General features: G+C 41.2%; 3 protein-coding genes across 8 annotated transcripts in view; 2 read left to right on the top strand and 1 right to left on the bottom strand.

The window, feature by feature from the left end:
* LOC128350586 (deleted in malignant brain tumors 1 protein-like) overlaps positions 1-1,268 on the top strand; it is a 125,683-nt gene extending 124,415 nt beyond the window's left edge. Inside the window, exon 33 of the mRNA XM_053308983.1 lies at positions 198-1,268. Coding sequence (XP_053164958.1) covers positions 198-370 — 173 coding nt within the window. The 3' untranslated portion in view covers positions 371-1,268. The remainder of the gene's footprint in view (positions 1-197) is intronic.
* On the bottom strand, positions 1,098-15,860 carry C3H10orf88 (chromosome 3 C10orf88 homolog). 2 transcript variants are annotated; one of them, XM_053307282.1, is made up of 6 exons: positions 14,382-15,860; positions 11,306-11,509; positions 9,971-10,043; positions 7,109-7,315; positions 4,061-4,536; positions 1,098-1,664 (listed from the first exon to the last, which is right to left on the bottom strand). In XM_053307282.1, the coding sequence occupies exons 1-6, from the start codon at positions 14,579-14,581 to the stop codon at positions 1,448-1,450; spliced, it is 1,377 nt and encodes a 458-aa protein (XP_053163257.1). In that variant the 5' UTR covers positions 14,582-15,860; the 3' UTR covers positions 1,098-1,447. The 2 variants fall into 2 exon arrangements, with proteins under 2 accessions (XP_053163257.1, XP_053163258.1); XM_053307283.1 differs by lacking the exon at positions 14,382-15,860 and adding an exon at positions 12,822-12,868.
* Positions 15,861-15,956: 96 nt separating this feature from the next.
* The window catches only part of LOC128349939 (disintegrin and metalloproteinase domain-containing protein 9-like), a 58,359-nt gene continuing 51,033 nt past the window's right edge, over positions 15,957-23,282 (top strand). For 3 of the 5 annotated variants that reach the window (XR_008319079.1, XM_053307280.1, XM_053307278.1), the window contains exons 1-2: positions 15,957-16,143; positions 19,193-19,327. Coding sequence is in view for 3 of the 5 variants with exons in the window: in XM_053307280.1 (XP_053163255.1) it covers positions 19,258-19,327 (70 nt within the window). In the remaining 2 variants the exon portion in view is untranslated. Of the gene's footprint in view, positions 16,144-16,663; positions 16,795-19,192; positions 19,328-23,282 lie in introns of those variants that run through there. The other 2 variants (XM_053307279.1, XM_053307281.1) reach the window with 2 other exon arrangements.

Raw genomic sequence — 23,282 nt, 5'->3', positions numbered from 1 at the left:
ACTATATATATATGTTAGAACTATTGAATGATGGATAGGCAACCATATACACTCCCAATAAATTCCAACAAGCTGATAAAAATAAAGGAAATGTTAGAATGTGGTAGTAAGACTTTAAAAAAAAGAAGAAGAAGTTGATGTGTTGGTTATAAAACTGCATTTTTACTGTCCATGTGTCTCTTCTTTTCTACATTCAGATTCTTCTATTCAAGTTTACCCTGAAGAAAATGAGAACATACAAGCCAAGGGCCTGTATACCCTTACTTTTGTGGTGCTGGCTGCAAATGCTGTCCTCCTGATTGGTCTGGCAGCAAAGCATTTCATCAGTCGACAACCAGGATACAGATACCAGAAGATGCAGAACTATTAACAGGGAATTCTAGTTAGCCGATTTAATTTGAACCCTAAATTTATGTAGAAATGCATTGGAAGATTGTGTTTGCATGAATCTTTCCTTAAAATGTTTCTTATTTCAAAAAACAAAACAAAAAAACCCAGCTGCACTGTAGAAACATGATGAAGAGATGTTGGCTGCAACCAAGTTAGATGAAAATTGAATCTACTGGGAAAGGCAGATGGCCCAGAGCCTTTGACTTGTTTGGAAGAGCACCACACGCATTTATGCATGGACACCACAAGTGCTTTTTGATTGTACTTTGTTTTCTAAGCAGTATGAGAATTCATTAACGTGACAAAGAACTAAACTTTTTCCTGTGTCAGAAATCCTGTCAAAAACTACAGGAACTCAGATAACCCGATGAATAATAGTCATTCTGCAACAAGATCTTCAAACTTACAAGGCATATTGTGATTTTCAGATAAACTATAAAAGTCGATACAAAACAAGAACTGGGAGAGATCAACAGAACTGTCTAGTCATATTATACAGCAGACCAGAAGAGTTGTAAAGTGTCACTGAATAACATCCATTCCACCTGCACTCTCCACAATATTACATTTCTGCACTTCTCAAAAGATACTAAGTCCTTAAATAACAAAAATAAGTGAATGAAATTAATTTAATTCTAATCTGCTTGTTGCACTACACTACATTAAATTTAGCATTATACTTTATTTACAAATAAGCAACCAGTTAGTAAAGCTGCACATAACTTTATTTAGAGTTTATCTCCCATAGTTCAATATGAGGTTTACAAACATCCAAAAAAGTAATTTTTTGAACTGTTAATGAATAAATAAGCCATAGGTAGATGTAGAAATGTTCTCTGAACTGTAAAAAATATTGTGTGGATCCCACCCCCTCCCCACATTACAGATATACACACACTAACATTAGTGTCAAATACTGAGGGAAATTATAACAAGTACAAATACTGACGATTTAAATATTTACGAGCTGTAACCATAACATTTTGAAACGCTTGCATAATAAATACTTGCCCTGCAAAAACATTTATGTTGAGGTCTTCAATTTTTTAAATGTTTTCTACCCATTTGAGTGTTCTTCTTTTGAAGGATTGTGCTCTTCTGAACATTTTTTAGAAGTCTGAACCAAATCCATTATTGTAACAATTTTACTATCAAGATCTTCTTGAAGTTTCTGCATACGCAGATCTATGTAGTCCATTAATCTTTTCTCCATCAGTTCCATTTTTTTGGAAATGATCTTTTCTAGATAGAGGCAAACAGGCTGCTGTTCCACACTGCAGGGAAAATGGACATACGAGATATTGCTTACAATAATGACAGCTAATTATGCTCCTTAATTAGAATGCATTTTAAAATACTCAACAGAAGGCAAAGATACTTGAATTTTTATGACTATGCTGTTAAAAATGAAACATTACCTAATCTACTCTATTCCATGTAGTTAACAATGCACATATAGAAATCACACTGCCCTGCTAACTGGGCAAAGAGGCACCTTTTTTACATGGTGATTTTCTTTATTTAGCAGGGCGAGAGTAACTGGCCCTATCCATCCACAGCATTGCAGTGACTGTTGCTGGTGTCTATCGTGTTTCTTTTTTGGATTGTGAGCCCTTTGGGGACACAATTAGCCCTTCTATATTTGCCCGCTCTCCCCACAAACCCTCTGAAGGCGGGTGTCACCGATCATGAGACTCACCTCAATATCATAGAAGTGTCACATAAAACTCAGTAAAATAAATATTTGTTAAATATAAAATAATAAAATAAATAATAACTACTACTACTACTACTACTACTACTACTACTACTACTACTACTACTTTGTTAGCCGTCCCATAACAAATTTAGGACAAAGCTAAAAGTTTCAATGAGTAGAAAGTATCATATAGAAAGGTGTGCTAAAAGTAAACAACCACAAAATGTTGTTTACTAGGCTCGTCACTGCAGGGATGACACAATTGTTAGTAGTGAAGAAGCTTCTGTGAACTTGGTAGAAGTGAGGACGTGGTTTGGGGATATATGGGATGAATATGTGCGCCCCAGTCTTCAATTGGTGGGGCACTGCACTGTATTTTTGCCTGGTTCTCAAGCAGGCAAGAATTGATTTTGAAAATGGAAGAAACTGGCTTACAGAGATGCTGGATTACTACTACTACTACAAATATTTATATACCGCTCTTCAACCAAAGTTCCCAAAGTGGTTTACACAGAAAAATAAATAATACGTAAATAAGATGGTCCCTGGCCTGCCCCCAAATGGTTTACAGACTAAAAATAAATACATGGCAGATAGCAGCGACAGCCACTGGAGGGATGCTGTGCTGGGGTTGGATAGGGCCAGTTGCTCTCCCCCTGCAAAATATAAGAGAATCATCACATTAAAAGGTGTCTCTTTGCTCAGTTAGCAGGGAATTGTTGGAGTTAAGTAGTCAATTTGTAACAGATTAAAAATTTAAAAGTAAATTACTACATTTGGGATTAATTGTCTGGACTAATAGTAGACCAAACATGATCAATGCTGTAAGCAAAGTAGGTGGTACATAATAAATACTCCTAAAGAAACAATAGGAATTTAGACCTTTAAAAGTCATGGGGGTGGGGTAGTATTGCATATACTCAAGTATGTAGTACACCGCTCTGGGCTCCTTGGAGGAAGAGCGGGATATAAATGAAATAAATAAATAAATAAATAAATAAATAAATAAATAAATAAATTTCAATCCTCCACCTCCCCACAAATTTCCATTTGTTTCTGAAAAGAAATCAGGGTTTTTTCATGGCTTCAAAATTTCCAGAAATTTTACATCTCTGTGAGGCTATTCCCACGATCAGCCGAAAAGCCTAGCCCGATTTCGGATGATCGTGGGAGCCACCGGGCTCACAGCCGAGCCTGGTTGCCTCCTGGCGGTTAACCCGCCTAAGTACCCCTCCCCTTAAACCAGGTTTGCGGAGCAAGTGCTCCGCAAACCCAGTTTTTCTGATCGTGAGTAGCCGTGGCGCGGCTCCGCGCTGCGGCTACTCACAAGTAGACCCCTGGAGAGGAGGTGAAAAGCCGCCTCCTGGCTCCAGGGGTCTCTCCAGTATGCCCTGCGCGCTCGCGCAGGGCATACTGGAGCTTCCGGGGGCTGCGCGGCCCCCGAACTCCCCAGCCCCCGTTGGTTCCATCATGGAGCTGGCAATCGTGTGGGTGGCCAATCCGGCCGTCCAGGGCTCCCGCTCATGTGCAGGGAGAGCTGGCTTAGTCCGCTCTCCCCACTTCCCTTCCCAAACCGGGTCTCACTGATCGTGAGACCCAGCTGTCTAAAACACTACCCACAGTGTTGTGAAACAACCCTGTTCCACTACTATTTTAAATTGTGTAATCACAGGTGTGTGACACTACATTTATTATTTCCAAGGAATGTAGCATCATGCAACTACGATTAGACAGTTTTAAGTAGTAGTGGAACAGGGCTGTGGACGGTGTTTTAGATACTTGAAGTGGCACTGGTGGTGCTGCACTGCTTGCATTAAGCTGTGCAATATGGCAGCAAGACAACAATAAATGAAATCAGCATCAGCAAGCGAATAAAACAAGCAAAGCATAAAATAAACTCACAGCTGTACTAAAACTTTTCCAAGCATTAATGCCTTAATGTTTTACTCAATTCCTCAGTCAAAAGCTTACCCAAGAGTCTGAATCTCATCATCCTCAAATATAGAATTTCTCCCACAGTGTTTATTCCTTTCATCTATTCGCAGACGATTCACCTGACCACATACAGTTTGAAGAAATGGAAGCAGCAGTGTTGAATTGGGGGTATTTGGGTTTTCATTTGCTTGCTCTTGTAAAAATGATGACACCAAGCATTTAAAGTCATTTGGAGACAATATGGCACTGTGCTGTGGAGTTTCAAGTCCAGGAGGCTCAAATATATCCTCTCTACTTGGTATTGGTTTGTTCATATCGGTGTATATTTTCAAGTCTTCTAGAACAGTTCCAGCTGCCAAACCAGGTTTAAGAGGAGAGGGTCCATTGGGTAAGAGATCTCGTCTTCCAAAATCAGTTGACCTTTGCAATCCATCAATGGTATGATTGCTTCCAAACATGAATCCTTTTCTCCCAAATATATTTTGTAACTTGCCTCCAAAAGGAAGACCATTCTAGTGGAAATAAATGTTATGGATACATTAATGAGTTATACACAAAGCGTAGTCAGTAAGCATCTCTTTGAGCTTGCCTGTCTTGAACTGGTAACCTGGGGCCGATGACCACTTTCTCCTGCTCTAGCACCTCCGCCCCCTTTGCTTGGAAGAGCATTTGCTGCAGGCTCTGCTCACTTAGCTTATTTTCTCCTAAACTTCTTCATGATCAACCTCAACTTACTGCCTCACAGCTAACTATCCCTACCTATTAATATTTTTTTTAAAGAAATGTATAATCTAAGTTTTACTTTAAATTATAAGTGACAGAGAGTCAATCTATTGTGTTAGAGACTTCTAGGAGAGCATGGTAAATGTTAGCAGTGAAGAAGAATAAGGAAGGAAGTGGAATTTGCATGGGGATCTGATCTCAGGGCAAAGGAAAATTTAAGTATTTATGTATTGTTCAATTTTTATAATGTATCTCAATGTGGTTTACAAGAGTTAAAATACAATAAAATGCCATTATAGTTACATTTAAAACCTTAAAATCAATGTTAGAAACCATAAACACACCAAAAAACCCCTACAAAACCAATTAAAAAGAAAAACGGAAGCAAGGAAGCTGAGAAACCTGGCAGCCATTAAGAGGCAAAAGCCTGAGTAAATTTAAAAAAAGCCTTGACTTGTTTTTTAAAAGCAGCCACAGATGCCAGAGAGTGAATATTAACTGAGAGAGCATTCCAGAGCCGATAAGCAACTTTACTGGGAACAGCCTATATTTTGCGTTCATATCTATAATAATAACAACAGTTTTGATAATGCAATTCAGCCATCCCAAGTCCTTGGGAAGGATTCGATGTCTGGATAAAACAAACCAGTCAGTAACACCTGCCTGACTGTGTAAACAAGAAATAATGATAATAGCCACCCCTTAACAAATTGTTCTCTGGGTGGCTCACAACAGAACATTAAAAACATCCAATAAAAACACATTAAAACACAACAAATCACAAGTCAAACAAACAAAAATACAGAATACAATACATTTTTAAAATCAATTTCAAAAATCATATTTTAATAATCAATTTTTAAAAGCCTGAGTGAATAGAAAGGTCTTCACCTGGCATCTAAAAGAACACAGTGATAGTGCCAGGCGAGCCTCACTGGGGAGGCTATTCCATAAACAGGGTACCACCAACGAGAAGGCCCTCTCCTTGGTAGCCACCTGCCTCATCTCATTTTGTAGGGGCACTTAGAGTAGGGCCTCTGAAGAAGATCTTAAGGTCTGAGTATGACATAACATACAGGTGAAACTCGGAAAATTAGAATATCGTGCAAAAGTCCATTAATTTCAGTAATGCAAATTAAAAGGTGAATCTGATATATGAGACAGACGCATTACATGCAAAGCGAGATCAGTCAAGCCTTAATTTGTTATAATTGTGATGATCATGGCGTACAGCTCATGAAAACCCCAAATCCACAATCTCAGAAAATTAGAATATTACATGGAACCAATAAGACAAGGATTGAAGAATAGAACAATGAATAGAACCTCTGAAAAGTATACAGTGTACTGTGCTTGATTGGCCAGCAAACTCGCCTGACCTGACCCCATAGAGAATCTATGGGGCATTGCCAAGAGAAGGATAAGAGACATGAGACCAAACAATGCAGAATTGCTGAAGGCCGCTAATGAAGCATCCTGGTCTTCCATACCTCATCAGTGCCACAGGCTGATAGCATCCATGCCACGCCGCATTGAGGCAGTAATTGCTGCAAAAGGGGCCCAAACCAAGTTCTGAATACATATGCATGCTTATACTTTTCAGAGGTCCGATATTGTTCTATTCTTCAATCCTTGTCTTCTTGGTTCCATGTAATATTCTAATTTTCTGAGATTGTGGATTTGGGGTTTTCATGAGCTGTATGCCATGATCATCACAATTATAACAAATTAAGGCTTGACTTATCTCGCTTTGCATGTAATGCGCCTGTCTCATATATCAGTTTCACCTTTTAATTTGCATTACTGAAATTAATGGACTTTTGCACGATATTCTAATTTTCCGAGTTTCACCTGTATGGGGCAAGTCACTCTCTCAAGTAACCTGGTCCCAAGCCATTTAAAGGTTAAAACCAGCACTCTGAATTGGGCCCAGAAAGCGAAGAATAATTGGGTAAGAGGATATACAGAATTTAAATGTTTATTTTATTTTCCTCATTGGCTGCTTGTTGCAGGATTGTTGAGGTGTTTCACAGTGCTAACATATCTCTCTTAATTGTATCACTGCAAACCTGGGAGAATAGGGCTATCCAGATAGGATAGTAACTGGAGTTACTCCAATTTAGTTCTATAGCAGTAATATGAGTCACTTGTGAGAGAAGGCAAAACTTGTCCTTTGCTCCAGACAGTGTGCGAGTCAGCTGCCCAATGGCTGGAATCATGGGTTTGTGTATGCAAACTGCCTCCAGGTGCTGAGCAGACAGAAAGGTATGGGGCTGCCATGCAGGGTATAGGCCCTGTTTCCTCCACCTCACCCATCACAACAAAGAGCAGTCCACTAACATTTTATAAGCAATAACTCACCTTCTGTTGAATGCGAACCATATCCAGGAGCTGTTGAGCCCCAGGTGATAATTTTGATCCCATAGATTCCATCATAGTCTGCACTTTGTCTAGGTCTATTCCTGATCCTAGTGAAGCGAAGTCTGGCACAGATTTTGTACAGACTGCTTTGACTTGTACTATGATTTTACTGATGAGTACTCTTTGTTTTTCACCGATCGACAGTAGCTAGAGAAAAAAGAAGCCATATACTGCTGTAGTATAAACCCTGACAACTTAGTTAAATTAATACATTCTTTATTTCAGCAAAATACTCCCAACTCTAAGCAGAGATCTTGGTCTAGAAAGAGGGATATTATGGAACTCCTATTTATTCAGTAACACAACCTAGCGATAGCTCCTGATTTGGCAGGTCCCTGACAAGAAAGGAGAGATTGGCAATCTCTTTGCGTGGAAGCAGCCACTATAGGACTGGGCTTCTGTATGTATGCATGTATAAATGAACGAGTAGGAGCAATAGTAGTGGTAGTATCTCTGACTCTTCTTCGCTGCATATCCTGTTACTGGAAAGAAAGAAAGAAACACATTCCTCCCATTTCCTGCATATTTTAGGACTCGTGCTAGTTTCCGATAATGGGACAGGACTTCTCGAGAGCACTAACTGGGTGGCACAAGAGACAGACCAGGTCTAGGATGCGGAGGCCTTCCGGAGGGCTTTCTACCAGCTTCCTGAAGCTCTCCAGGTAGCTGCCCGCAGGCAGCAGAAAAGAAAGGAGGCAGAGTGGTGGTCTGTGCACACACCCTGTGCTGCCTTCATGTGCTGAGCCTGTGCCTGCCACGGACTCCTCCTCAGACCTAGTAATGGAGATATGCAATTTCCTTTTTGTGATTATTCTCCCCACCCTTTGAATATTTATGGAATGGCTTGCCATAGGGCTTTGATATTGGGCACAGGTGTAAGGCAGGTTGGAAGGGCTCTGAATATCTAATTTGAAGTGGATTGGGCAATCTCTTGATTTTTAATAATTTTTTTGAATTAAAAAACCCCCAAAAAGTCCTGTAAGTGGCTTGTTTCATGGCAGAAAATGTCAAAGGTTTCTGGAACTGAAGCCACTCCTTAGACCATCATGCCACCCCCATATGGAGGGATCTGTCTTCATAAAAAAGGCTAGCGCACCCCCCTTTTTGCCCCACCCTTTAGATCTCCTGGAATGGCTTGGTATAGGTATCTGATAATGAGCACAGATGTAGGGCAGGGTGGAAGGGCTATGAACATTTAATTTGAAGTTGATCAGTCAATCACAAGCTGGCTTGTGATCCAGGTGTGTGTTTGAACTGTGGAGCAAGGGGCACATATTGTATCCTAGTTGGTTTGTGAATGATCAGGAATCCATTGGGGTTTGTGCCGTCTTTTTTTACAAATGCACTCTGGTGCACACCTGTGGGTTTGTGATGAATGAGAAAGAAGATGTGTGGATCCTTCAGCTGTTTGGTGGGTGGGAGGATCTGGTTAAGGCACAGCACTCTGTGCACTGCTGCCTCAGCCTGTGCCTGCCCGCCCATGCCAATGGGAAGTGGTATGAAACCATGGGGCTAGTCAGGGGGAGGCACAGGGATGCTTATTTTGCAAGGAGGGCCCCAGTAACTTACTAGGTCCAGGCTCCAAAATTACTTAGGTGCGCCTCTCACTACAACTCCCATCATCCCCACCCACAAATGCCATGACTAGGAATGATAGGAGTTGTAGTCCAACATCATCTGGAGACTCAAGGTTAAGAGACCCTAGTTTAATGGGATGCAAGAGCATTTTGGTTTTTAAGACTGATGCTTCGGATTTCCTTTCTGCTTAAGGACTCCCAGGCTCTCTCAGGACTCGCAGGCTCTCTGTTGTTGGCTCTTCCCACATCAGTGGTCAACTCCAGTTGGTAAAGTGCCCTTTGCTAGGGCGTAGGTCCCAACAAAAGGTTCCCAGTCATGCTGGTCACTGACATCAAGTCCATCTCAATTACAACCACATAGGCATATGAGCAACTTCATCTAGATGATGTAGGTTGCAGCCTACTGTAAAAATTAGTCTGAAGAAACACTACTGTAGCCATAATTTTAAAATTGTAACACACATTTATGCAGGCCCTCTGACACAAGCAGAGCCACATATTACACCAAAAAACATAGAATTCCAGTCCCATGTTAGCTTAATAATGGAAATGTGGAGACAAGACATTTTGAAGGAAGAGACAGACAGAATAATGGAAGCTGCCAAACCCTTTCTACCCACAATTTATGACCAGACCAGTTTCTCCCCCAGTTGGCCTTTTCTGGTCAGAGTCCAACTGAAAGAAAGACAGGTGTTAAATGGTCAGGATAAGGGACTGCAGGGGAAGGCAGGGGAGGGCTAAACACTCCCCTCTCCAATAGTCCCTTCTCCCCTCAAATGGGCTGTCCCTGATCCTGCATTCAACTTCCTTAGAAGAAAATGGGGCTGGGACTGCTCATTATAATTCATGTTTGGAATCAGAAAAGAATGTTACCACAGAGCAGACTGGTTGGTGGTTCTGAACATTATGTGTATTTTCCTGTACCATGGTTTGCTTGTACTAACTGGCTGGCTGTACTTTATCAAAATGACTCCATGTTCTACTTAGAATATTTCTAGTCATCAAAACATGTTCATTGAAATACACCTTTTTACAGAACTTGTACTGTGTCAGTAGGAATAAGATTCCCATTGCCAAAAGACATCTCTTTATTAAAAGAAAGAAATGTACTCCCAACTGAACACAGGTTTTTCTTTTAACACAATCTGATTAACAAAGGTATAATCTTATTTTTTTTTTAAATCTTCATCCCAGAATTTAAGAAATAATATCTGTAGCTTCCTACCTTAATCTTACAAGAGGCTGTGGAGCACTCCAATTTAAGATACTTTTTGTATAATGTAACCTGGTCATTTTTGCTAGAAAATAAAATAAATGAGCTGTGAAAATACCATACAACACTTTTACAATGTAACAGCTTTTCACAAAAGCACTATAATACAGATAAGTCTTTTGGTTGTTTCTCAAGACCCTTTCCTACTATTCAGGGGTTGACTTCCAGACCTTCTGAATAGTACTACTCAGGAGCACTCTAGAGCAGGGATCCTCAGCGTTGGGCCCCCAGATGTTATTGGACTTCAACTCCCATAATCCCCAGCCAAAGGCCACTGGGCCTGGGGATTATGGGAGTTGAAGTCCAAGAACATCTGGGGGCCCAACGTTGAGGATCCTTGCTCTAGAGGACCACTGTATTTCAATAGGTCTTCCTCTACTAAAGTTAGTTAGGATGCCAGCCCATAAAATGCAGCACTTCTCCACTTACAAACACCTGAAATTTCAATTGTGATTGATTTGGATAAGGGCAGATGTGACCTAAGCATAGTGGAATAATGTCTATATTTTGGTTGGGATCCAAAGAATCCTGTGCACAAGTTGAAGTGTCCACTGTTGTCCATTTCCTCTTCCAGCTATATCCCCTTGCACTATGTTCAGCAGTATATCTTGAGTGAACGGAGCATGAAGGGCTGCAATGGGGAAAGCGGAGTTCTCGTGCATGCAAAGAGCAGAGTCTCTCATCCAGCACCAAAATATCACTTTAAGTTTCACTGCAAACTTGCACAAAGTCTACATGCCAACACAAATGCACAGGCAAGTAAGGAAAGCAAAACCCAGGAGCACTGTTTTATACCAGTATGCCTAGCAATATGAAAATACTTAGTCTAAATCTTCCTCCTCCCACTCACCTCTATTTAACTGTATGTCAACTCTCTCCTTAGCGTCTAAAATTAAGGAACATTACACACACACACTCAAACGTCTGTTCAATATGCCAGTGCTTCCTCTGTTTTTATAAAGTAACTTGAGATGTGACCTTAAAAACAATCCTCTTGTTAGAAATAACTTACCCTACTTATCTCACTGTTTAAAAATTAACACGTCATGCCTGTGATTCATAGAAAGTGCCTTTAGTTGATAAGGCAAAGAAAGCATTTATTAACCAGGATGTTCATAGTTCTTTTCTTTCAAGCCAACAGTATCCCACAAATGACCAATGTGGGTAGGTAGCCTAGTAAATATGTCTCTGTGTTAGCAAATTTTTCAGACTTATTTGCAAAGTTGTAATATGTCATCACTGACTCATAGATTTATACAATAATCCAAAACAGGTAAAGCTACTGACCTGCCATTCTGGGTAGTAAAAAATTTCTCTCCCCTCCCAGTTCCACAGTATTCTTCTCCCATGTATACTTCCATGTTCCGTGCCTCACTTACAATACCAAGACCAGTAATTTCTTCAGATCCACGGGGGTCACAGTGCAAGTACAATAAACATGGTGCTACATTATCGTTGTTTAATCGTCTTTCTAGTACCACAACATTCTTACTAGAACAGAGGAGGGGGGGGAGATTAATTTAAGTCAGGCACTTCAAAGTGTTGATTATTCCAGAAAAATGTATCTGAATCAGGTAACAGTTTTGAAGTTTAAATTTAATTTCACAGCAAATTATATTCCACCAGAATCTCTGGGCATATGTACTCCACATCTGAAAGTTTGTAAATGCTTTAAATTTTCCATCTTTCAAATTTAATGAATGCATACTATTGTATTTTAAACTGAAACATATGTGCATGGAGTCAATAGCTGCCTTTAAGAAATAGTCACTTATACAGACCTTAGTCTTTATAATAGTCACTTACACAACCCCTTTGTAGTTGCAAAATACAAATAATGATGATCCAAGTCTCAGTTTGTTGCTGAAATTGTTCATTGTACAAATACAGTGCATTTATAAGCTTGAATGACAGATTGCTATAACCCTCCCGAAACTCACCTTTAGTAATATGCTTTGCATTCAGTAAGTCCCAGGTCTGATCTCTGTCATCTTCAAATTAAAAGATCTCAAGCAAACAGAGCTAGAAAAACTTCTACCTCAAGATTTTAGAGCACTGCTGCTAGCTTAACTAGGCAATTAGGCTATTCTCATGATTGGCCAAAAGCGGGCTAAGGGAGCGTAGTCCACTTTTGGGCGAGCGTGAGAACCACTGGGTTCGCAGGCGAGCCCGGTTTCCTCAAAGCGGGTAACCTGCTTAAGTGGCCCTCACCTAAAATGAGGTTAATGGAACGAGTGCTCCGTTAACTGCGTTTTTTAAATTGTGTATTGCCGTGGTGTGGCTCCGCGGCAACACATGAGGAGACCCCTGCCAGGAGGCTGAAAGTAGGGCTCGGGGGTCTCTCTCAAGCAGACGGGGCATCCTGGAACTTCCAGGGGCCATGTGGCCCCCACTCTCCGCAGCCCCCACCAGCTGCGTGACAGAGTCGGCAGTCGTGTGGGCAGCCGATCCGGCTGCCCAGGGCTGCTGCCTTGATCATCTGTGGGGAGAGCGGGCTAAGCCCGTTCTCTCCGCTAACCCCCTTACGGCGAGTCTCACTGATTGTGAGACTCACCTCAATATTGGACTAGATGGGCCAGTCCCCTGACTCAGTATAAAGCAGATTCAGATGTTTTTGCTTATCCTCAGTTGACAAGGTACTAATTTGAGTAGTCAGATACAAAAAAGTACAGGATTTCTGTACTGTACCTTTATGTATTATATTTTAATCTTTATCATTCTCCAAGGAACTCAGGGAAGCATATGTCATGAACTCTTCCTTCTTCATGTTTACTTAAAAACAATTTACAGGATTATAACTTACCCATTTAGTTTACTTGTGATCGTGGCTGGCATACCTGCCAACATGACTATTTTCACATTCACCTGAATGGGAAAATAGAGACATGCTGGCAGTGGATTCCACCAAACCTATCACACAAAATTGTTGTGAAGATAAAACAGGAGAGAAGAACCGTGTACACCATCCTGGAGGATGGGCAGGATAAAAATGTTATTTATTATTATCAGAAAGTCTGAAAGAGTGATTGGTTCATAGAACACCCTGTGAGATTTGAGAAGGAATTTCTATTGATTTCCTTGGTCTGCTTTGCTCCATGAATATGACAAATATTTATATACAGCTTTTCAACAAGTTTCTCAAAGTGGTTTACAAAAAATAAAGTAAGTAAGCAAATAAATAAAACTAGCTGGCCCAGGCACAGAGCATCTGCACCTCTAGTTCTCCCCCCTCCTTCCAGGCTCCCCCACCCCGCCACCATTCTCAGCCCCCTCCAGCCACTGCTGTTTTCTCTCCCCTCCCCGCCGTTTTCTTTCCCCCCTCCGTCTGTCGCTGCTTTCCTCTGCCCCTTCTGGCAGCTCGCTTGCGAACTCTCTTGAGAGCTACCACACATGGGATTAGCAATGGGTACGTCTTAGATAATTGTATGTATGTGTGTGTGTGTGTGTGTGTGTATATATATATATATGCTAAAATGGTTCCCTGTCCCCAAAGGGCTCACAATCAAAAAAGGAAACTTGTGTTTCTTATGGTGTCTATCTTATGACACCAGCAACAGCCACTGGAGGTATGCTATGCTGCTGGGGATGGATAGGGCCAATTGCTCTCCCTATGCTTAATAAAAGAGAATTGCCACTAAAAAGGTGCCTCTTTGCACCTAATGGCACCGAAGGGAAGTAAACTGCCTGAACAGCAGAAGGCTGTTGGTTCGATTCCCCACTAGTGTGTTTTCCAGACTATGGAAAACACCTATATCTGGCAGCAGTGATATAGGAAGATGCTGAAAGGCATCATCTCATACTATGCAGGAAATGGCAATGGTAAACCCCTCCTGTATTCTACCAAGAAAACCACATGGCTCTGTGGTCCTCAGGAGTCGACACCTACACCATGGCACAACCTTTCCTTTTTCTCAGTTAGCAGTGGTGCTGCCTTTAATGGAGGTTTAAAGAGGGGATTTGGCAACTCCCTGAGTCATACAGGGAGGGAAGCCGTATTCGCATCTCCTGCGTTCCTCAGGAAATGTACTTTGCCCACAACTATTCATTCAAAGGTACAGGAATTCTGCCCTGGTCTTGTCATGCAGAAGGGCCAATGGAACACACAGAAACCTGAGCTAGCCTTCAGCACACACACACACACGCGGGTCCTCCACCGGGCTTCCATCCTCCAGGCCAATCAAAGGCCATCTCTCCCTGCTCCTCTCTGAATTCCTCACCTTTCTACGGAGCACGCGCGTGCGCGCACGGGCTTCTTCGCGGGCTCACCCGCCGCATCCCGATAAACTCCAGGCCGCCCCCAATCCTATGCCGTCCCATTTCCCTGACTTTCTCTCCCCACAGTCTACGATGCCTCCTTCCTCACCCGTTCTGCGGAGGCTCCAAAGGCTCCCAAGCGCCCAGTTCCCCCTCCGGGGCGAGATGCAGGACGCTCGCCAGGGCCGCACGACACTCCCAGGAGCAGGCGGCTGATATACGGGAACGGTCAGCGAGGCTGGTGAAAGGAGCTTCTTCATCCTGAGTGGTCGCTGTCAGGTGGCTGCTGGTGGTGGTGGTGGCGGCCATTGCGAGCAGCCGCCCGGTCCCTCGTTGTCAAGCAGGTGCTGCTCTGGACAGGGGCTCCTTCCTGAAGGAGGAACTTCGCTTTGAGCGAGCGTGTTTTTTTACCGGACACTATTCGGAACAGGAACTTCCGCCTGTGTACAGCCTTTAAAAAGTCTTTCTATCACTTTCAATAGACATAGAAAAGTATTGGCCGGATCATAGAGAGGCAGACAGTTCCTTGGTCCCCAGCCTGGGTTTCCTGGTATTCTTTGACGCCTTTGCTATCTCTCGATAAGTGGCAAAAAAAAGTAAAACCCAAAACAAAACAACCCGCTCCTAGGAGAGAACGGAAAAATCCCGGACTTTCTCCTTACAGTGATTTGGCTACGGCGTATCTCTAGCACACCGCCCCAAAAGTATTAAGAAAGACAGACGTTCATGCTCTCGCAAACTCGGTTCTTGTGTTGCGAAACTATATAATATATATATGTAAGTGCGCCGCAAACATTCCTGTGAAGAAGGTGAAATAAACTGTCTCGTATTACTGTCCTCATATTGCAAAATGGAAGAGGGTTGAGATAGATTATGAAGCTCTAAGACAAAAAGAGAGAATGCAAGATAGTCTGTACTTATTATCCTTAGCAGTTTGGAACTTGGTGTTGAGGAGAACCGAGTCTGATTGTCTGAATAATTCCTGATGACTGTGTTACATAACCCTTTTAATATCTATCTCCATATCGCAAATTGGTGTGTCGGTGTGTGAATGAGTGGGGGGTGGGGGCGGGTTATGGTGGTCGAGTATGAGAATATGAGAGAGGACAACCCTCAATTTTAGTCCACTGTTCTCTTACAGCAGACTGGAACGGGAATTTAATGATCCTCCTCTGTATTATTATATCCACACGTTGTGGAGACCGAGGTTGATGACAGTGGTTTATAAAGACTTTAAGGAGTGTCGTCTACGCAAACTCTGCTGGTGATACTGGTTTCCACTGCGATCCCACACAGTACACACGTTATCGACAAGTAGCTAGACAGTATAAGACTTACGTAATAAGTTTGCTGATTAAATAAATAAATATTGCAAGTGAACCCATTTCGCTGAGTGTTCATGTGTCACTTAAGTCATCGCACTGCAGTAACAATAAAACGGGCTGTACAACGTGGGGAGGTTGCACACGCAAAAATAGCTCGGATGAGCAAGTTTTGGCTTCACACAAAAAAATACCTCTGGTTTAGAGTAAGTCCTGGCTTCCATGCGCTCATCGTAAACTAGCTCGGATGCTCAGAGACAGGAAGCTTGCTAGAAGCTGCTCGTCCAAAAAAGGGAAAACACATACCCCCAAATACCAGCAGTCTGAGCATGCGCGTTTTTGGTGTGGTGGTTGCTGGGAGTGTTTCTTAGAAATAACAAGGTGCTCAAATAAGCCGCTTCACTAAAAGTTGGTTATGGAGTATAGTAGCCTGATGGAATGGGAAAGATATTTATATCTAATTTACAAACTTGCATTGAGCTAATTCACCGGCATTTGAATTAGTTCAAACTTCTGAGGTCAAAGAGGACAAAGCTGATTTCAAAGCAGGTATGCTAGAGTAAGAGCTTCGTGGATTCCATGATGTGAGTGAGTGCAGACCGCAAAGCGACCGCATGGTTTATCTCTCGGTCCTTCATGCAAAATATTTGGAAGTAAAGCACTCTACACCTTTTCCCTTAAGACTGTATAAAGACTGCTTTGTGTGCACTGTGTAGTTATTTATTTATTTTTTAATTTTTTACATTTATCCCGCTCTTTCTCCAAGGATCCCGGAGCGGTGTACTACATACTTAAGTTTCTCCTCACAACAACCCTGTGTAGCAGTTTATATACAGATAAAATAGGCACCCCGACTCCTAATAAAATTCACACTATTGTATAAGAATACTCTGCTCGTGTATGCCTGCATATGGCACGTCTGAAATGCCAATTGTTTTTCATCAAACTACTATGTAAAAAGTTAGGAGTTAGCCCTAACGCGTTTAAAGTGGAGGCTACACAACCAACATAATTAAACATATTTGCACTTCAGTTGCATTAATCAATCTCTTTTCCTGGGAGTAAGAATGTCTAAATTAGCATGTACACTAACTTAAGTTAGTTGGTTTGTGAATCGTGTTGAAAGTGGATGAGTTGAAGCCTGGACGTGTTCTAAAGGCTTTAGTGATTGATACTTCCTGGGTACATTCTGCAAATCGGGTAAAATTGAAAAACTGGACTGTAATTGGCATAAATGAGTACTCCAGTTTGTGTGATTTTAGGTAGGGGTTTATCTATGTAGCTTATGTTCAACAGATTCTGTCTGCTTCACATTCTTAAACCCTGCTGCCCATCCCTGCTGAGAAGAAATCTAGTTTGGATAAACCACAGGTTTATGCCACACTTCCTTCTTTTATTGTGGTGTTTCTCCTGCTCATGATCAAACAATACTTTTGATTTAAAAGTGTATGTGCTTTTTCACTATAAACATAAACATGTGGTTCTCACACACTTAATAAACAAATGTACCTTACATTTGTGACTGAAATGTAAGATGCATTCCCTGAAATCTATATAAACAGTCAAAGATGATAATAAAAGCAGCATCAAAATGATAAAATTCTTGCTAGATTTGGATAGGGTCAGGCTCCCCATATATAGTCTGCTCCTGTATTCAAATCATTATTGAACCTATTGAAAGGCACCCAATCCTACACTGTTGGAGAAAACTGCAAACACCTCTTTCTAGGTTGAAGCTAGTTTCAGTTATTACCTTTCAGAGCAATCATACAGATAACCTAGGTCAACAATTTCAAACTTCCTATCTTCAGGATAACCTTTTCACATTGGTTTGTCTGCTGAGGAACCTCTCTGTGGAATCCCTTGTTTTGCTGAGAATAGTGGGGCCCATTATAAGGTTCACTTTCTCTTTGCACAAGATACCTGCCAGTCAGTTGGGCTTATTTGTAGCTTCGTGAAATGAGAGTACCCTGTAGAATCAGGGACATAGTAAAGTTGGAGTCTCTAGGCCATGGGACAAAAGTGAAGATGGACTCCTACCCCTGCCAACTCTCTGCCTAGGAGAGCAAAGTGCAAGTCTGTTGCTCAGCTGGCAGATCCCTCTCCCTCAGGCCCAGGGGCATCTGTTGCCACGCTTCTCTGCTCAGTTATAGCTATGCTCCTGCCTAGAATAACATAACACTCTCCTCTGGTTGTATATTGCACATGCAAATCGGTAACTTCACTACCACATCCTGCCCTTTGGGGACAGGAGAAGTCTTCTCATTTTTCTGTGCAAACTGCTTTGAGACCGCTTGTAACTTGATATTGAAATCACAATATCAGGTCATTTCCTGCATTTATTGATTTAGTCTTTTAAATCCCAGAGCAGAAAACAACACTTTAAAACCATTTATTCTTAAAATAATTTATTTATTTTTAAAATTAAAAATTGGGAAGGGTTGTAGTGTGGTGGTATACCACAATCTTTGAACGTGAAAGATGCCAGGTTCAATCTGTGGCATCTCCAAGTAGGGCTGGGAAAGACTTCTGTCTGAAACCCTGAAGGTCCACTATTAGTCAAAGTAGCCAGTATTATGCTAGATGCACCATGGTCTCACTCAGTATAAGGCAGCTTCATATGTTAAAAATATAGTGCTCTAAATACATTAATAGCAAACTTCTGCTTATCCCTTGCCACTATATCTCTGTGTTGTAGATGAATAACCCCACTATTGCTTTTTTAACAGAAACAAAACTGGGCAAAAAGGGAGGTGGGTGAAATAATAGCTACAGAGCTAGGTACACCAGATGTAAATAGTAAGCTTACCTTTTGCAATGACTTGAGCAATAACATTACTGCAATGTTATTTGCTTAGACCCCTGCTAACTTGGCAAAGAGGCACCTTTTAATGTGGCAGTTCTCTCTTATTTAGCAGGGGGAGAGTAACTGGCCCTATCCACCCCAGGCACAATACCTCCAGTGACTGTTGCTGGTGTCTATTTTATGTTTCTTTTTAGATTATGAGCCCTTTGGGGTCAGGGATCCATCTTAATTATTTGTTATTTCTCTGTGTAAACTACCCTGAGCCATTTTTGGAAGGGTAGTATAGAAATCGAATAAATAATAAAATAAATCATCATCAGCAGCAGCATCTACTTTTAAAATTAGATAAGCAAATCTGAAATCTTGGTCTTTACTTTCAACAAAGCCTTTTACCCTAATTTCTACTGTCTGCAATTTGAATCTAAAACATCCATTGACAGGAATGTACATTCTATTTAAAAATGACTTTTCCCACTTTCTATCCTGTACTTAACAACATTCATAAGTGATACATTCCGGACTTAAAGTCAGGTGTTCTTAGTTTTGGTTGTAAAAATTCCCTAAGGCTTTGTAAAATAGTTCTAGAAGAATCTAGTTTTATCCTGTCATCTTTACAAGGAGATCAATAGGCTGGCTTTCTCCAGTCAGAGTGCTTGTATGTGGTAAGTTGTCTAACCGGTTTTGGCAAGATTGGCTCAAAGAGAACTTCCCCTTTCCTTGGGAGTGTTGACTAGATTCTTTTACTATGTCTGTCATCTGCCTTCCTGACATTCGGTTTTGTTGTTTTTCTAGCCATTCAGTGAAATTGATGTGACATTCCAAGTTGGGACAGCTTTGCGGTGACAGAGGAACAAACCATGTTAGAATGTTGCCTGTATTTATTTATTGTGGGGCTAACCGGCATTGGAAAACAAGGGCTAACAGTTGGTGAGTATCTAATCTTTTTTTTAAACTGTCTGTTTAGAAACAATCCAGAGTATTTGGATGTCAGTTTGGATTGTCAGTATTTGGATGTCAGTTTAAGCTTGATCTTAAGAACTCTTGTACAGAAGAAAGTTTAGGAAATGTATTCAGGCTTGGGGTAAACTAAGATATAAGTGGTCTCTCCCCACTCAAATGGAGTTGTGGATTAGGTACAATAGAATACAATACAATACAACGAATATTTATATACTGCTTTTCAACAGAAGTTCCCAACAGAAGCAGTTTACACAGATATAAACAAACAAACAAACAAAATGGTTCTCTGTCCCCAAAAGGCTCACAGTCTAAAAGAGAAACGTAAGATACACACCAGCAACAGCCATTGGAGGGATGCTGTGCTGAGAATTGATAGGGCCAGTTGCTCTACCCCTTCTAAATACAGAGAATTGCCCCTTTAAAAAGGTACCTCTTGGCTCAGTTAGCAGGTATTTAGAGGCTCCAGCTCCCAAGATTTAAATTTAAATTACCCTAGCTTAAAAGAAATAAATCATGGGAAGGACATTCAAGCACATTCAATATGTTCTCTGTGTGACATATTTTATTTATACAATGTATTTAAGGCAGCTTATGATAACAAAAATTCTGTGTTACCTACAATTTTTATATCACAATTCAAGAAGCTATATAAAAAGTAATAAATTTACATTGCTGTCTCAAAAGAGCAGCATAAAACATACAAAAGAAAGCAACAATTTCAATACCAGTTTTAAAAAAATGTTTTTCTTGAATGTGTTTTTCACTAAGCTGTGTAGATAACTGTTCCAGGATAAAATAGAAGATTGAACATAGTGGTTCTTATCAATTTTTTTAACATCTGTTTAATCATAGTTTCTAAATAAATCTTTATTCAAAGCTTTTATTTGCCGTACATGACCAAAATGAAAAAGGATCATTGTTATAGGTCTAATTCAATTATAAGCCATGTTTCTGTTGAAGAAAAGAGAGAGAGAAACCTGCAGTTTTCAATGACATTAGGATTATTTCATTGTTAAAAATGGGATGTTTTGGTAATTGGCGAATTTGGGCTGAAGAGTCAAACTTACATAAGAGTTTATTTTGAAAAAATCCTAATACATAAGAATGCATGTGTATCTAAATTACAGTAGGTCTGGGGTTATTTTAAAATATTTTGCTATATTAATATTCAACTGTAAATTAGTTGCAGAGTTTCTAAATTAACTGGATTTATTTGCCAATGCTTAAAGCTCAAAAAAGAGTGTGCAAAGCTGATGCATTGTTAGAGAGGGCTCTGCTTTTGTGTGATTAATGGGTATAACAAATACAGTGAGGGAAATAAGTATTTGATCCCCTGCTGATTTTGTCCGTTTGCCCTCTGACACAGAAATGACCAGGCTATAATTGGAATGGTAGGTTTATTGTAGCTGTCTTGTAGCCCAGTCCAGCCTTGTGCAGGTCTACAACCTTGTCCCTGACATCCTTCGACAGCTCTTTAGTCTTGGGCATGGTGGTGAGTTTGGAAGCTGAGTGATTGCTTGCTTCTATGGACAGGTGTCTTTTATACAGGTACTGTAACAAGCTGGGATTAGGAGCACTCCCTTACAGAGGGTGTTCCTCATCTCAGCTCGTTACCTGCATATAGTGAAAAGACACCTGGGAGCCTGAAATCTTGCTGGTTGATAGGGGATCGAATACTTATTTCCCTCACTACAATGCAAATCCATCGCTGACTTTTGGGCACTGGGCTTTTGAGGGTTTGTTTGTTGTTATTCTGTCTCTCACAGCTACAATAAACCTACCATTCCAATTATAGCCTGGTCATTTCTGTGTCAGAGGGCAAACAGACAAAATCAGCAGGGGATCAAATACTTATTTCCCTCGGTGTATGGAGAACATGGAGTATAGGTTCTGGATCATATTTGAAGTTTACAAAGGGAGTACACGACTTCTGTATTTCAAAGGCCAGTTAAGAAGAAGTGAAAGCAGTTTGATTTGTTCTTAAAAAGATTGTGTTCTTAACGGAAATCTTTTTCTTTAAACATGGATGAATAAGTCTGTTAAGTATCATAAAAGTGAGATAATTGTTCAAGTGGATTGGTGCTGTATTTACCTCAGTGATTAATATACGAGCCATTGCAGGTCTGTAGTTGCACCTGAACTTTGATTTATAGTTCCTGCAGTAAATTCTGTACTACTGAGATAATTCTAAAGAAATGACGTGAAGTGAAGACACTTGTAATAATAGACAAAGCCAACAGGAGATGCCTGCAATTGTTCATGGAGCACAGGAAGGATAATCATTTATATATTTATTATTTAAAATCTGTATATCCTGCCCTTTGCACTAAGGCACTTCAAGGCAATTAGCAATCTAAACTGAAATTATGTTGAAAGAACACACAGTCTCATGGAGGCTACATCAAGAAAAAGAGTGTACAGGGTATAGGCAATTTCTTTCTTTCTTTCTTTCTTTCTTTCTTTCTTTCTTTCTTTCTTTCTTTCTGAAGTCTCTGACAATTCCTTGCCAATGGCATGTTACCAGCTGCTTGCATATTTCATTTCTATCCCATTTTTAATGTAATCCCTCTTAAAGCTATAGACTTCCAAAATATTTTCACAGGGTTCCTTGAATTGCTTTAGTTTCACTTTTTCTTTTTCTTTTTCTTGGCATTCTGCACAGACCAGAAAGTCTTAAACTAAAGCGAAATAGAAAGATTACTCTAATACCACTGACTGTCTTTTCAGAGTAGGCGCCAGGATTTTGTGAGCCTCAAGTAAGAGATGTCTAGTTGCCCTCTCATACACAGTGGCCTAAGGTGCAGGAGGAGAAAGGGGACATTTTACCTGGGTCCAGAGGAGTCCAGCCTGAGTTGCTAACCGATTACCATAAGTTAAAAAATCAAGGCTAAACTATAGATCATGCTTGAGCTTGTATATGTGAACTTATTTCTCTTTAATTTAATCAAAATTGAATGTCCAGATCTTGTGAGTTTGCTTGCTCGATCAATGTTAGAACAAAACAAACAACATACTAATGATGAGTGGGCTGCTAGCCCAGGCTGAGGAAAATGGGCAGGCTTGTACAGGAAGCTCTAGGGATTATCGTTTGAGGCACAGAAACAAGTGTGCCACCATGCTTTCTCAGGAGCTAGAAGTCCCAGAGATCCTTGTTTCTGCTGACATTTCCAGGGCACAGAAGCCAATAGGATGATCCAGCTAGGGATGTACACGAGCCGGTTTGGCGCTGCCTCTGGGACGTGCTGAACCAGCTCTGGTGCCGGCGTTCGAATGTGTTAAGAACATAAGAATAGCCCTGCTGGATCAGGCCCAAGGCCCATCTAGTCCAGCATCCTGTTTCTCACAGTGGCCCACCAGATGCCGCTGGAAGCCACAGACAGGAGTTGAGGGCGTGCCCTCTCTCCTGCCATTACTCCCCTGCAACTGGTACTCAGAGGCACCCTGCCCTAGATGCTGGAGGTGGCCCACAGCCCTCCGACTAGTAGCCATTGATAGACCTCTCCTCCATGAAGTCATCCAAACCCCTCTTAAAGCCATCCAGGATGTTGGCTGTCACCACGTCCTGTGGCAGAGAGTTCCACAAGTGGATCACGGGGCAGGGAGTGGTTCCCTTAAAAAGCAGGTAAGCAGCTCCTTACCTGCATGCCTGCCCCGCCGACATTCAGCTTTTACAGGGAACAGCGCTGCAGCCATGTGTGGTCTTTTGGAGAGTAGGCAGTGGCACCGGAAAAGCGGTGGGGCGGGGACAAGCAGATAAGTAGCTGCTTACCTCCATTTTAAGGGAACTGCTCTCCGCCCCACTGGCGGCTGCCCAAGCCGCTCATGAACATCCCTAAATACAGCAAAGGGAGGGACAAACATTGCAATAATTACCAATACTAGGCTGGTTTATAGTATAATTCACCTGCTGGCCTGTCCTAAT

The sequence above is a fragment of the Hemicordylus capensis genome, chromosome 3, assembly GCF_027244095.1.
Source record: "Hemicordylus capensis ecotype Gifberg chromosome 3, rHemCap1.1.pri, whole genome shotgun sequence".
In the NCBI taxonomy this organism is placed as follows: Eukaryota; Metazoa; Chordata; class Lepidosauria; order Squamata; family Cordylidae; genus Hemicordylus; species Hemicordylus capensis.
The sequence above is the reverse complement of the archived record's forward strand: the minus strand, read 5'-3'. Positions and strand labels throughout refer to the sequence as shown.